Source organism: Procambarus clarkii, chromosome 54 (assembly GCF_040958095.1).
Source record: "Procambarus clarkii isolate CNS0578487 chromosome 54, FALCON_Pclarkii_2.0, whole genome shotgun sequence".
NCBI classification, from domain to species: domain Eukaryota; kingdom Metazoa; phylum Arthropoda; class Malacostraca; order Decapoda; family Cambaridae; genus Procambarus; species Procambarus clarkii.
In genome coordinates this window covers 13,450,362-13,466,545 of record NC_091203.1, presented here as the reverse complement: position 1 = coordinate 13,466,545, position 16,184 = coordinate 13,450,362, and the positions used below count along the sequence as shown (strand labels likewise).

The 16,184-nt window shown below is 37.1% G+C and overlaps 2 protein-coding genes across 2 annotated transcripts; one reads left to right on the top strand and one right to left on the bottom strand.

Moving 5' to 3' along the window:
- Positions 1-10,320: 10,320 nt before the first annotated feature.
- Positions 10,321-10,889, bottom strand: LOC123771394 (uncharacterized). The gene is made up of 2 exons (XM_045763902.2): positions 10,878-10,889; positions 10,321-10,701 (listed from the first exon to the last, which is right to left on the bottom strand). The coding sequence occupies exons 1-2, from the start codon at positions 10,887-10,889 to the stop codon at positions 10,321-10,323; spliced, it is 393 nt and encodes a 130-aa protein (XP_045619858.1).
- A 3,733-nt stretch (positions 10,890-14,622) lies between these two features.
- On the top strand, positions 14,623-15,191 carry LOC123771393 (uncharacterized). Its single transcript, XM_045763901.2, has 2 exons — positions 14,623-14,634; positions 14,811-15,191. The coding sequence occupies exons 1-2, from the start codon at positions 14,623-14,625 to the stop codon at positions 15,189-15,191; spliced, it is 393 nt and encodes a 130-aa protein (XP_045619857.1).
- The last annotated feature ends 993 nt before the right edge of the window (positions 15,192-16,184 follow it).

Here is a 16,184-nt window from a genome sequence, read left to right as displayed (position 1 = left end):
AAAGCTACTCATTTCATTATGCATGAGATCAATTTTTATTTATTGGAGTTAAAATTAACGTAGATATATGACCGAACCTAACCAACCCTACCTAACCTAACCTAACCTATCTTTATAGGTTAGGTTAGGTTAGGTAGCCAAAAAAGTTAGGTTAGGTTAGGTTAGGTAGGTTAGGTAGTCGAAAAACAATTAATTCATGAAAACTTGGCTTATTAGGCAAATCGGGCCTTGAATAGTAGGCCAAAAAGTGCGTTCTGGCTACTAGGTACGACATGTATATATATATATATATATATATATATATATATATATATATATATATATATATATATATATATATATTGGTGTATACTGGCAGCAGGTTTCTTTTAAACATGTATCATTGAATATGATCGCATATTCTGTATTTACTATTTTCTGATTTAGGGCTATCCCTCTATTTTCTTAGCATCAGGGCTTTGCTGAAATAGGACTTCTCCAAAACTCAGTGAACTATTTAACCTGAAACAACAACATAAAACTCGTGTAGAAACAAAAACACTCCGTAAGTTAACAGCCCTAAACGGTGGACAGTTAAAGATCCCTCATCCTAAAGATGGCTACATTAACCTGACCTCTTATGATCTTACCCAGGACCAACGAGACCTCTTAAATCTTGACATATACAGATTATGAATTGGATGCAGCCTTCTCCAGGGGCAGTAGCACTGCTCCTGGTGAGGACGGTATCACCTATGATATTCTAAGACACCTACATCGTGTACTCGGTAACCCATTATTAGAATTGTTTAATGCCAGCTATGTCACTGGGCAGTTGCCTGTATCATGGACCACCAGTCTTACGGTACCTGTACCAAAGCCTGGCCAACCTGATGCTTTCCGTCCCATCTCACTGACCAGTTGCATGTGCAAAACCTTTGAGAGAATGGTGCTTAATAGATTACTGTATAGAGTTAAAGAGCACATGTTACCTGATATCAATGGTTGCACACATGGTAAAAGTGGACACAACTGTATCACAACCTTTCTTACTGTTCATGGAGATAAAAGGCACATGTACACCACATTTCTTGATTTAAAAAATGCCTTTGATATTGCTAATAGGGAAGTGATTATGTATGAATTAGCGAGAATGGATATAGGAGGACATTTATTACAATGAATACGAGGTTATCTTACCAACCGGAAGTCCTCTGCACTGTTCCAGGGCTACAAGAGTGAAACTAAAGTAATGCAACTAGGCACCCCACAAGGAGGAGTACTTAGTCCTACCTTGTTTAATGTTCTAATTAATGCTTTACTAAAATCAATCCCAACTAGTCCGGCAAACATCACTATCAGCTATGCAGATGACATCCTTGTGCATACTAAAACCCACCACGAAATGCAAACAGTCTTAAATTGTATACATACAGCTTGTGAGAGCCTTGGTCTTGTAATCAACGCTGCTAAAACTAAGGTATTTAACAGACAAATTGGCAACCGCAAAAGTGGACCACGAAAACTTAAGATTGACAACATACCAATAGACTATGTCTCTTCTTTCAAATACCTTGGTGTCTCTGTCCCTTGTACCTCAACTGCAGTCAATAAGTTACATCAACAATGTAGAGACAGACTCAAGGCTCTCAGAACTGTAGTGGGGTACAGCCCGAAATATGGTGTTAATATTAGAATAGCAAGAATGATGTATTTACCGTATATAAGGTCTCTGATAGACTATCATGCACCAGCTTTGGTCCTGCAGAATGGCAAAAGTATTGATAGACTGGAAAAATGCAAAATTAAGCACTCAGAATTATACTTGGCTGTCCTATAACTACCAAAGTTCTCAACATGCGGAAAGAATTAAATATACTTTGCATTCGAGATTGAATATTTGAAATTAATCTTATGATGGGACTAAAGCTGCTGCGTGATAACAAAAACAACATTGTGCCAGTTGCACTGTTAGAACACATACGAAATGGAACTAGCGAGTCTAAATGGATTCAAAGAACTGCCACTCATATTAAAATGATGGGACTGCACGATGTATATACAGATGAAAGAGTACAGCACTTCCTTCCACCCTGGCAGATAGTACCTTTTGACATCCTGACCCCTGCATACCCCACCAAGAAACTAATCACAAGCAACCCTCATGCTCAGCTTGCTGCTAAATTAAGCACCATAGAATACATTCACAATATACAAACTGAAAACAACATTGCACAGACCATATACACTGACGGATCACTCAATACAGCTACAGGGAGGGCAGGAAGTGCTGTTATTGCTCATCAGCCCGATAGCAGCACAATTCAAAGAAATATCCGAATTAGTAACTGGGCGTCCACCATGCAAGCCGAGTTGGTAGCGATACTGGTAGCACTCGAAATTATTGACAACACTGAAGTAGACAGCTTAATTATTTCTGACTCCCTATCCTCACTACGAGCAATAAACAGTTTGCAATCAAGTAATAACGTGCTTGTCTTGGAAGCTAGACGTAGATATGTAAGAATATTTAGCAAGAGGGTAAATATAAAAATGTTGTGGATTCCTTCTCACATTGGCATGCAGGAACATGACAAAGTTGACGCCCTTGCTAAGGCTGCAGTAAATAAAGACAGTATTGAATGGAATCTTGAGTTATCAAATAGGTCCCTTAAAAGTGTCATTAGACGGGAACTCCTGGATGGATTTGAAGAAAGTAGAACAGTGCAAACTGGAACTAGCAGGTCCATTGTTCATCACAATGAAATGTGTGAAGTAAAACATGTGTATGGGGCAAGTACAAAGTCAGTAGACTAACAGATGTTGTCACAGCTCGTATAAGACTTGGCTACAAGTATCTCTGGCAGTTCGGCTTGTATAGGGATCTAGATGAAGTAAAGTGTAAAGTGTGTGGACATAGGCAGGGACACACACTCGAACATTATATCTTGGATTGTTGTAAAATTGAGCCTTTTACAGATAAATCTAAGCTCACTCTGTATGATATGGCAACCTATCTTATTACCATGGATAAATTACCTGAAATCCTTGCACTGTACCTACATTTTGCTTCCAGTAGATGAACGACATATGAGATTCAGAAACAAATAGTGTATTGTGAGGACTAATAATAAACAGAAGCTCCCCTATGACTCTGTAATATCCCCATTGGCCAAACTATTATGTATTAACGACAAGACCTACCATTAATGTATGATGACTTACTGTAAATATGTAGCTCTTGTAATAGCACTTTCTCTGTAACTAGCTGACATTGTATCTATAAGGTGTGAAGGACTGAAGAAATTGTTTATGTAATAATCTAAGATGAGGTCTGATAGAGACCTTTTGTGCCCTCTGTAATGCTTTTGCGCTCCCGCTCACAGGATGAGTATGGGGTGCACAATAAACTAGCCGCCTTCAGCGGCAACAATCAAAATCTTAAATCTTGGTCTAAATTGTCAATTCATATCTAAACCAAAGATGCATCAAAAAGCCTGGAAATCGAAATGCTTCTGGGCGACATCCATAAGCTAGAAGACAACAAAAAAAGTCCTCACCACTGACACACTTCAGGCTGAACTACTAGCAGAAGAGGGGAAAAAACGAGGAACATATTCATCTACAATCTTAACCCCACGACTCAAAGAAGCAGCAAAACAACTAAAAAATCTGAAAGACGTAACAATAAGAAAAGCCGACAAGACAGCAGCATATCTTTGATTCCTACCCAAGAATACATGAACAAAATTAGCGACATCCTAAGTGATGACACAAAATTTCAACGAATCACGAGGAACCCTGTGGAAGACCTTAATTATTCCAAACATTCAGTTGGGGTAAGGCATTACCTGTATACTGTTTTAAGTGTTCCGGTAAGGCACTATGTATTATAAGGGTATCGTACCAGCTGAGGCCACATTCACTGACTCACCTGGTGTTGCTGGATCCCATGGAAGTATGTGCCGTTTGTGAAGGACTATAATTGAAAATTTTCTTTATTCATGCACTGAGGTTTCGTTAAATAAATAGGTATACTAGAGATATTCAATTGTTGTGGGGCTGCATCTCAGAGAAGGTCAGAACTTCGACCTTTAGGGGGATCTCGATATATGCCTATTGTGTATAAATGAACAGGTTGCCTGTCGCTGACAAAACCACCTATAATTCTTATTATAATAACAACTGTTCATTTGAGTGTTAAAGTGAGTTTTAAAACACAATAAGTATAGCGTCAGAATTATAAATAAAACCATTTTTCAAGAAGGAAATAGAGGAGTTTGTCTCAAGTCTGCCTCACCTTCACTCCTCGACACGGAAGATTTTACTGACGCCTTTGAGATAAATTTAGCTCACATGCCTTCTAACCACAGCTAATTTGTCAAACAGAATGGTTAATTTTATTGTGCTTATTTGAGATAATCTGTAGAGCCTTGCCGGAGAGATTGGGGTGTGGTGAGCAAATGTTTATGGAAGGATGGATGGATGGGTGTGTTAATGTTTAGGATGGATGTGTTGACGTGAGATTATGAGTGAGACAAATGTGATGTTGGTATAGTGTGGATAATATTAGGTAATGTGTGAGGTGTGGTAATGTGAGAGATTGATGAAAAAGTGATAAAATGTGTGGGATGCGTGAGATATAAGGTAGCTATATTATTGGTGGGGTGAAATAGCCTATGCAATGGGTGTAGTGTAGTGTGGGTGAAGTTATCTGTGGAACTGGTGTTATAAAGTATAGACAAGGTGACTTCTGGGATAGGTGTAGTGTAGGGGGTGAGGTCAAGTAGTGATGGGGAGAGATCAAATTAGTTATAAGAGGGCTAGAGCTGGCATTGTTTAGGTGAGGGATAAATTGTTGGTTCTCAACCTAAACGAGCGGCATACTATACAGACGGGTGCAATTTTTTCGAAAATTACGTTGTAGAAATGTTTTATATCATCATATAATTATAATATAAAATGACAGAGGTGATTACACGGGTGAAGATATATGTTTTAAGTAGGCATTAGATTAGTTTATTAAAAGTTGTGAAATAACAACCAATAATTTTCGACTAGTTGTATATGAAAAGAGCTGCAATTGTTCCAAGTCTCAGTACTGCAGGCTAAATAGAAAGGAGATTTTTTTTTTGTTTTTGTTTTTTTCAACGAATAATACACATTTTCAAGTGTGTATATACAACCACACGTTTCAGATATAATCTTTCTATGACACTTTTTTGACACAATAGCATATAGTTTTACAAATTCTGACACAAGAGCATATAATTTCACAATTTTTGACACAACAGCAAATTTCATATACAAGAATATAAATACAGTTCTTTTCTGCTAAATATTATATAACTGTTCTTGTGATTTTTCATATATAGGGGGTTTGTGATTCTGGTGGCTGCCACTTGCGCTTCTGAGATTGCGAAGCGAGATGCGGAGCCCAGTTACGTGACGAGCAATTACGGTAGTGCTTTCCATGCATACTTTCACTGTTTCCACAATGGAAAGAGGTCTGCCGAGCCAGAACCATCATACCCAGTTTATTCCTACGGCCAAAGACATGGTTATGGCCGCCATTTCTACAAGAGGTCTGCAGATCCTGAACCATCCTACTCAGTCTTCTCTAATTACGGTTACCGGCCAATAAACACCTATAGCAACCACCTTTACTAGACTTCTGCTGATCCAAATGACACCATCTATACCTACATTTAGGCCTATGGGAAACCAAACCCTTTCAACAATAATTTTCACACTATGAGGCCTACATGACAAACAATTGCAAAGATCGCACCATCATCATGACATCAATGACCTGAACTACATTTTTAATGGTTGCAACATGATCAATGTTGCTTTGATGAGTGTCATGTTGTACAGTAAAGAAATATTTATATATAATGACTTTAAATCTATTATTAATTACCATTTGTACTATTATTAATTACAATTTGTATCAATAATATCCATTTGGGAACATGACGCTGAAAGCGAATCAGTTATGTTACTAGTTGGTTGACATGGTTAAGATGTCTTAACACTACTCTCCTCTCATTATACTATGCCCTAATCATTTCTTATCTTACATACGGTATCTGTGCATGGTGTTCAACCACTGTAAATTACCTAAAGCCCATCATCGCTCTGCTAAAAATTGTTATCAGAACTATAACAAGCTCATGTCTGTTGTCTGAAGACAACACACACAGCCCCTCTGTTCAAGTCCCTTAACATGTTAAACATACATTCGCTCCACACATTCTCATGTGCTGTTTACACGTACAAATCCTTTCTCCTAACTGCTAATCATGATGTTAAACTTTTTACTTGATAGGTGTAACAGAACCCCCTGAACACCTTACCAGAAATAAATATCTCTTGCATATCCCAATAGTCAAACTAAATCTGTGCAAACATTCCAAGCAAATAAAAGAACCCAGTCTTTGGAACTCAATCCCTAATGAATATTGTCCAACCATCTATACCTATATTTAGGCCTATGAAGCATTATTCAAAAGTAAAACCAAAAAGTACCTAGTTTTATCCTCATTGTTTCCTACCTTGTGCTTCAAACTCACGCTATATCTTGTACAACCCATTTCCCCAATATTAGTACTTAAGACATATCTTCATCCGTGAAATCACCTCTGTCAATTTATGTTGTAGATATATGCTGATATAAAATATTGCTACAATGTAATTTCGAAAACAAAATTTCATTCTTCTGCATAGTATGCGACTCGTTAAGGTCAAGAACCCACAATTTGCCCCCTCACCATATCAATGCCAGCTTTTGCCCACTCATAACTAATTTGATTTTTCCACATCACTACTTGACCTCACCCTCTACATTACATCTATCCCAGAAGTCACCTTATCGACACTTTATTACACCAGTCCCACAGATAACTTCACCCACACTACAGTACACACTCACCCGGGTTTGGTAGCTGAGCGGACAGCGTGCAGGACTCGTAATTCTGTAGCCATGGTTCGATTCCCGGACCAGGCAGAAAGAAATGGGGAAATTTTTTTTCACCCTGGTGGCCCTGTTACCTGGCAGTAAATAGGTAACTGGAAGTTAGATAGCTGTTCCGGGCTGTTTCCTGGGTGTGAGTGTGTGTGTGTGAAAAATCCTAGTAGTTAGTAACAGTTGATTGACAGTTGAAATGCTGGCCGAAAGAGCAGAGCTCAACCCCCGCAAGCACAACTAGGTGAATACTAAACCTATTGCATAGGCTATTTCGCCCCACCAATATTATGGCTACCCAATGTCTCACTCATCCTACACATTTCGTCAATTTCTCACCACTCTCTCACATTAACACACCCTTTACATTACCTAACATTATCCTCACTATTCCAACACCACTTTCGTGTCACTCGTAATCTCACCCCACCGCACACAGAAATCACAATAGGGTTCTAACCTTCGTCTGAGAGGATTCCAGACGCTTCCTTGCCTTAATCGACTGCCTCAGTCGATTAAGGCAGCGTCTGGGATTCTCTCGGACGTAGGCTCGAACCATCGTCACGGCCCTTGTGGACTTGCTCATCTCACCACATCCATCCTAAACATTATAAACACCCATCCATCCATCCTTCCAGAAACATTTGCTTACCACACCCCTAACCTCTCCGGCAAGTCTCTACAGACCATCTCAAATAAGCACAATAATATTAAACATTCTGTTTGACAAATTAGCCGCGGCACGAAGCCATCAGAGCTAAATTTATCTCAAAGGCGTCAGTGAAATCTTCCGTGTTGAGGCGTGATGGGCACACTTGATACAAACTCCTGAATTTCCTACAATTCTTGAAACATAGTTTTTATTGTTATTCTCATGCGTATCCTGACAAATTCTAAGTAACTATACTTAATGTGTTATAAAACTCCCTTTAACACTCTTATGAACAGTTATTTATTATTCAATACATATTATGTTCTTTTATTCTATTATCCACATTTTTCCTCTCTTTAATTTATACGCTATATACTGCATCTTGAGGTTATCTTGAGTTGATTTCGGGGCTTAGTGTCCCGAGGCATAGTCCCGGACCATGCCTCCTTTTTGTTGTCATTGTGGCAGCATGTTTACTCACAGCATGAGTGGCGCTAGGCACTGTTCCTGATATATGTAAATGAACTTCAAGAGGGAAAAGATTTATTCCTTTCATTGTTTGCTGATGATGCAAAAATTTTGAAGAGGAAAAAGACGGCGGAAGATAATATGAGGCTCCAAGATGACCTAGACAGATTGAATGAATGCTGTAACAAATGTCTACTAAAGTTCCACCTCGAGTAAATGCAAGGTCATCAAACTATACAGTGGAAACAGGAGGTCAGACACAGGATACTGAATGAGAGATAAAGTCATTCATGAAACTGACAAAGAGAAAGATCTAGAAGTTGATGTTACACCAAACCTAGTCTCCTGAAGCCCACACCAAGAGAATAACATCTGCGACGTATGCGAGACTATTTAACATCAGAACTGCCTTCAGAAACCTGTGTAAGGAATCATTCAGAACTCTCTATACCGTATATGTATGACCAATCCTGGAGTATGCGGCCCCAGCATGGAGTCTGTACCTTGTCAAGCAGAAGACGAAGCTGGAAAAAGTTCTGAGATATGCCACTAGGCTAGTCCCAGAACTAAGAGACATAAGTTACGAGGAAAAGCTGCGTGAAATGAACCTCACGACACTGGAAGACAGAAGAGTAAGGGGAGACAAGATCACTTCATACAAAATTCTCAAAGGAATTGACAGGGTTATCTTGAGTTGATTTCGGGGCTTTAGTGTCCCCGCGGCCTGGTCCTCAACCAGGCTGCCACCCCCAGGAAGCAGCCCGTGACAGCTGACTAACTCCCAGGTACCTATTTACTGCTATGTAACAGGGGCATAGGATGAAAGAAACTCTGCCCATCGTTTCTCGCTGAAAACCGGGATCGAACCCGGGGCCACAGGATCACGTGTAAAGCGTGCTGTCCGCTCGGCCAACTGGCTCCATTCGGGTAGATAAAGATAAACTGTTTAACACGGGTGGTACACGAACAAGGGGACACAGGTGGAAACTGAGTACCCAAATGAGCCAGCCACAGGGACATTAGAAACAACATTTTCAGTGTCAGGGTAGTTAACAGATGGAATGCATTAGGCAGTGATGTGGTGGAGGTTGACTCCATACAAAGTTTCAAATGTAGATATGAAAGAGCCCAGTAGGCTCAGAAATCAGTACACCAGTTGAGTGACAGTTGAAAGGCGGTACCAAAGAGCCAGAGCGTAACCCCCGCAAACACAAATAGGTGAGTACAGTGAACTAGCCCTCGTCGGCTGATATAAATTTTTCGTCTAAAATTGTCAGTAAATATATTTCATCAACACTCAGAATACTCTACTGATAAACTAATATCACTTTAACCTTGCATTAATGCGAGCTTTAGTAAAATTATCATATATTACCCTTATTTGCATCAGAGGAAAGAACCGACAATATTTATAAAATGGATGCTTTGGCTCGGCGAGTCGTGGCCCCTTCCCATCCAACTCTATTCCATCCAGCTAACGTCTGTATAGAGTATACATAAAAAAAATATATTTTTTTATTTTATTTAAATATAAATATTTAATTTTATTTAAATATAAATACATTTAAATATTAAAAATATTTAAATGCTGACATCTCAATCTGAACTTACTGTATTGTATTTGATAGGAAACTGTTATGTAGAATTTAGTTTTTGTCAAAATGTTATTAGACATGTAGTGTGTTCTTAAAATATACGTCTATACATCGCATGCCTCCTAAAGCTAGCATACAATTTCCACGGAAATCGTTTCATAGGTTCAGTACCAAATCGCAATATATACAAATATTTTCTCTATAAAATTAATTAATTACATACATCTTTTTTCATCAATATTATTGACAGAGGTTAATATATTCTTCCAGATATATTAACCATATCAACATTAAACATCTTAACCATGTCAAGCAACCGGAAACACATTGAATCGTTTTCAACGTTATGATACCACAATGATATTAATGATGCAAATGATAATTAATAATAAACTTAACAATTATTATATAGATTTATTTCTTTGCTGTACAACAGAACACTCAACAAAATAACATTAAACTTGTTGAATAATTTAATGCATATTTCAGCTCATTGATGTCATAATGATAGTAATCCTGGCGATGAGTGTGATCTTTGCAATTGTTTGTCGTGTAGGCCTCGTAGTCTGAAAATTATTGTTGAGATGGTTTACCATATAGTTTGATTTCCCATAGACCTAAATGTAAGTAGAGATGGTGTCATTTAGGTCAGCAGAAATCTAGTAGTAGTGGTGACTATAATGGTTTAGTGGCCGGTAACCATAATTAGAGAAGACTGAGTAGGATGGTTCAGGATCTGCAGACCTCTTGTAGAAATGGCGGCGATAACCATGACGGGGAGCGTAGTAGAGAGGATGCGATGGTTCAGGCTCTGGTTCGGCAGACCTCTTGTAGTAATGACGATCATAACCATGTCGAAAGCCGGAGGAATAAATTGGGTATGATGGTTCAGGCTCTGGCTCGGCAGACCTCTTTCCATTGTGGTAACGGTGACTGTATGCTGGGTAAGCACTACCGTAATTGCTCGTCACGTAACTGGGCTCTGCATCTCGCTTCTCAATCTCAGAAGCGCAAGCGGCAGCCGCCAGGATTACAAGCACCTAAATATGAAAAATCACACGTACAGTCATATAATATTTAGCAGTAAAGTACTATATTTTCATTCTCGTAAATGAAAAATTCTTCGAAGAGACTACTACTTTCCTTGATATTTTATGTAATACATTACATTAAATATTAATCAATATCAGAGAGTCCGATTGTTAGTGCAACTTACCAAGAGCTTCATGGCTGAAAGTTGGTTAGCTGTGGCCACAGCTGAGCGAGTGTGTCTTGCAGCAGTGATGCCGGGATTTTATACCGGAGTCTTGAGTCCTTGAATCGTATCTCAATGTTATAGTGACGTTCCACTGAGAAAGCTGTAATTAATATGTTTCTTATTTCTTTATTTCATTTTTTTTTTCCATATATAATCAATTACATATTATACTATAAGATTTTCCTTTAGGTTAACAAATATAAAACCCTAGTTAAATGTTAAATATTAAATATTTAATAAGTTTTACTTTTCGTTAAGACAATGCACTGTTTACGATTCCTTGTTAATCTTAGCAAGTACTGCATACTTGGTATATACAGGGATAGTTTACCTTGGTAAATATTTCCATACTGAAATATGATTAGCGGTTGGCAAGTAATCTCATGTTGTAGCTTTAGTACTTCCCTCGGTTTAAAAGTCTTAAACCTAACTTTATTCCAACATGTGCTAGACTTTTCAAGTAATATAGTGTTAGGCAAATGTAAGTATTATTGCGAATTTGGTAATACACTTTCATAAAATTTACTGACTGCATTAAAATATTTTTTTTATTAATTCCAGGTTTTACTGTTTCTTTGAATTACTTTTCAAGTAATTAAAATTTAATTGTAAATATTTTTTTAATTAATTTGAATTAAATAACAAAAAAAAATACTAATTTTATTAGGCAATTTATAAATTATAATGTTATTAATTAATTTAGTTAATTAAATTAATGATTTCATTTTTTATAATTAAAAATTAAATATCAATTTTTTATATGTAATAAAATTATATATTAATTATATTAAGTTATTGATTTAAAAATCAATAATTAATTATATTAACTTGAATTTATCTATATATCTCTATTTATTGTTCATAATATGAAATTTATAAACTTTTATGAGCTCATGAATGTTTCTGGAGATTATCTACTCTCATCAACTACATACATATTTGATGGTATATGCTAGCTAGCAATAAATTGCTTGTACAAAGCTAGCAATATGTTAACGTAGAAAAACGCCAACCCTGTTTTGTGTCTCCGAGAGGCTACAGGATCCAGTAAGTTCAGTAGAACTTCGGTTTCAACTCTTTTAGACAATGTCGTAGCTCAATCGATTAAGGCAGCGTCTGGGATGATCTCGGACGTAGGTTAGAATCCTCGTCACGGACCTTGTGGATTTGTTCATTACAAGGTTCTCTGCATATATAAAGTTTGAAATGTGTATAAAATAATACCATAATAATATAAATTGTATGCGATGTAATTACATCGCATGAATAGAGACCCCAAATTCAATCTCATCGACTACCTCAGTAGTTTGTAAATAACTGTAATATGTTTTTATAACGGATATTAAACTATGAACATATAGCAGTATTTATGTTTTCTTTAAATTATTAACAGTATCTCCTGAGAGCAGTGGTTACCAGATGTGGTGAGCGATTATGTAACAAAGAAGTTATTACCCAATGTATACACATCTCCCCAAGACACCTGACTTCACGCTATAAAAGCAGCTACAACCATGATTGTTTTTTCACAGCCCCGCTCCTGTGCCAGGTAATTCCACTATGGCCTCACCATAGCCCGTGCTACTTGGAACTTTTGTTCTGAGTAGCTGAATCTAAAACCACAAACAACAATCATTGTTTGGATAAGTTACAGACCCGCTCCTGTGCCAGGTAAGTCCACAACGGGCTCACCGTAGCCCGCGCTACTTGCCCCGCTCCTGTGCCAGGTAAGTCCTCAACTTGCTTACCATAGCCCGTGCTACTTATATATTTATTTATGTATAAACAAGAAGGTACATTGGGTTTGTGAGAATACATAACATGGTATTTACAATCTTGTAAAGCCACTAGTACACGCAACATTTCGGGCAGGTCCCTAATCTAACAGATAATTTTAAGTAGGTAAATTCTAGCGGAATTAATAAAATCATAACAGATACATTGCAAGAAAGAAAAAAATAAGATGAGAGAGACTAGTAAGTATATTAAAGCACATTGGTATATTAAAGCTCACATTGATTGAACTTAATTTAAACGATTATAAATTACCTAATAAAATTAGTAATTTAATTTTTGTTAATTAATTCAAATTAATTAGAAAATATTTACAATTACATTTTAATTACTTGAAAAGTAATTCAAAGAAACAGTAAAACCTGGAATTAATAAAAAAAATATTTTAATGCAGTCAGTAAATCTTATTAAAGTGTATTACCAAATTCGCAATAATACTTACGTTTGCAGGCGATGAGTCACAATAACGTGGCTGAAGTATGTTGACCAGACCACACACTTGAAATTGAAGGGACGACGACGTTTCGGTCCGTCCTGGACCATTCTCAAGTCGATTGTGATGAGGAGGTAGGGGCAGGCAATAAATAGGCAAGAGAGAGCTGAGGAGGAAAGTCAGGTGAAGGGGATAGTAGTAATGAGAACTGCAGCAGGCCTATTGGCCCATACGAGGCAGCTCCTATTATAACCACCGAAGGAGATAGTAATAGGAATAAGAAGAGGATAGCAAGGGAGCGTAAGAGAAGACAATGAACAGAAAAAGGGAGAAGAGAGAAAGAAAAGGAGAAAGAAAGAAATGGAAGGGGGAAAGCTTATGTTAAGTCACGTTTGTTAGAAAGATTAGTGCATTTGAGTATATACTGTGAAAGGGAAGAGTCCACAGCAACAAAGCCAGGACTCAAGTTCATGTTGGGTACATTGTTTATAGGAGCCGATTCTACAAGACGGCGTCTGTGTAGAGTAGAGGCAGGGAAGATTATTTTGGAGGAAGACCAATCAATGGGATGATTAGAATCCCTCACATGGCAGAAGAGAGCATTGTTAGTGTCTGCAGACTTAACACTTCTCTTGTGTTCTTTAAGTCTGTCATTCAGTGTACAGCCAGTTTCGCCTAAGTATTGGAGAGGACAAGATGAACAGGAAATAGAGTAGACACCAGCAGCATTAGAAGCAGGAGGAGCAGTGTGAACTAGATTGCTACAAAGTGTGTTAGTTTGTCGAAAGGCGAGTTTAATGTCAAGAGGACGAAAGGTATTGGTAAAAGTTTTGAGTTAAGATATGAAGGGAAGGCATAGTACAGTGCTACTAGTGTTGGAAGCAGGTTTAGGATGAAAGAAATTTAACGAAATGTACGAAACGTCGTCGTCCCTTCAATTTCTAGTGTGTGGTCTGGTCAAAATACTTACATTTGCCTAACACTATATTACTTGAAAAGTCTAGCACATGTTGGAATAAAGTTAGGTTTAAGACTTTTAAACCGAGGGAAGTACTAAAGCTACAACATGAGATTACTTGCCAACCACTAATCATATTTCAGTATGGAAATATTTACCAAGGTAAACTATCCCTGTATATACCAATTATGCAGTACTTGCTAAGATTAACAAGGAATCGTAAACAGTGCATTGCCTTAACGAAAAGTAAAACATATTAAATATTTAACATTTAACTAGGGTTTTATATTTGTTAACCTAAAGGAAAATCTTATAATATAATATGTAATTGATTATATATGGAAAAAAATAATAAAATAAAGAGATAAGAAACATATTAATTACAGCTTTCTCAGTGGAACGTCACTATAACATTGAGATTCGATTCAAGGACTCAAGACTCTCCGGTATAAAAGCCCGGCATCACTGCTGCAAGACACACTCGCTCAGCTGTGGCCACAGCTAACCAACTTTCACCCATGAAGCTCTTGGTAAGTTGCACTAACAATCGGACTCTCTGATATTGGTTAATATTTAATGTAATGTATTACATAAAATATCAAGGAAAGTAGTAGTCTTTTCGAAGAATATTTCATTTACGAGAATGAAAATATAGTACTTTACTGCTAAATATTATATGACTGTACGTGTGATTTTTCATATTTAGGTGCTTGTGATCCTGGCGGCTGCCGCTTGCGCTTCTGAGATTGAGAAGCGAGATGCAGAGCCCAGTTACGTGACGAGCAATTACGGTAGTGCTTACCCAGCATACAGTCACCGTTACCACAATGGAAAGAGGTCTGCCGAGCCAGAGCCTGAACCATCATTCCCAATTTATTCCTCCGGCCTTCGACATGGTTATGATCGCTATTACTACAAGAGGTCTGCCGAACCAGAGCCTGAACCATCGTATCCTCTCTACTACGCTCCCCGTCATGGTTATCGCCGCCATTTCTACAAGAGGTCTGCAGATCCTGAACCATCCTACTCAGTCTTCTCTAATTATGGTTACCGGCCACTAAACCATTATAGTCACCACTACTACTAGATTTCTGCTGACCTAAATGACACCATCTCTACTTACATTTAGGTCTATGGGAAATCAAACTATATGGTAAACCATCTCAACAATAATTTTCAGACTACGAGGCCTACATGACAAACAATTGCAAAGATCACACTCATCGCCAGGATTACTATCATTATGACATCAATGAGCTGAAATATGCATTAAATTATTCAACAAGTTTAATGTTATTTTGTTGAGTGTTCTGTTGTACAGCAAAGAAATAAATCTATATAATAATTGTTAAGTTTATTATTAATTATCATTTGCATCATTAATATCATAGTGGTATCATAACGATGAAAACGATTCAATGTGTTTCCGGTTGCTTGACATGGTTAAGATGTTTAATGTTGATATGGTTAATATATCTGGAAGAATATATTAACTTCCGTCAATAATATTGATGAAAAAAGATGTATGTAATTAATTAAATTTATAGAGAAAATACTTGTTTATATTGCGATTTGGTACTGAACCTATGAAACGATTTCCGTGGAAATTGTATGCTTGCTTTAGGAGGCATGCGATGCATAGACGTATATTTTAAATACACACTACATGTCTAATAACATTTTGACAAAAACTAAATTCTATATAACAGTTTCCTATCAAATACAATACAGTAAGTTCAGATTGAGATGTCAGCATTTAAATATTTTTTAATATTTAAATGTATTTATATTTAAATAACATTAAATATTTATATTTAAATAAAATAAAAAAAAATATATTTTTTTTATGTATACTCTATACAGACGTTAGCTAGATGGAATAGAGTTGGATGGGAAGGGGCCACGACTCGCCGAGCCAAAGCATCCATTTTATAAATATTGTCGGTTCTTTCCTCTGATGCAAATATGGGTAATATATGATAATATTTACTAAGACTCGCATTAATGCAAGGTTAAAGTGATATTAGTTTATAAGTAGAGTATTCTGAGTGTTGATGAAATATATTTACTGACAATTTTA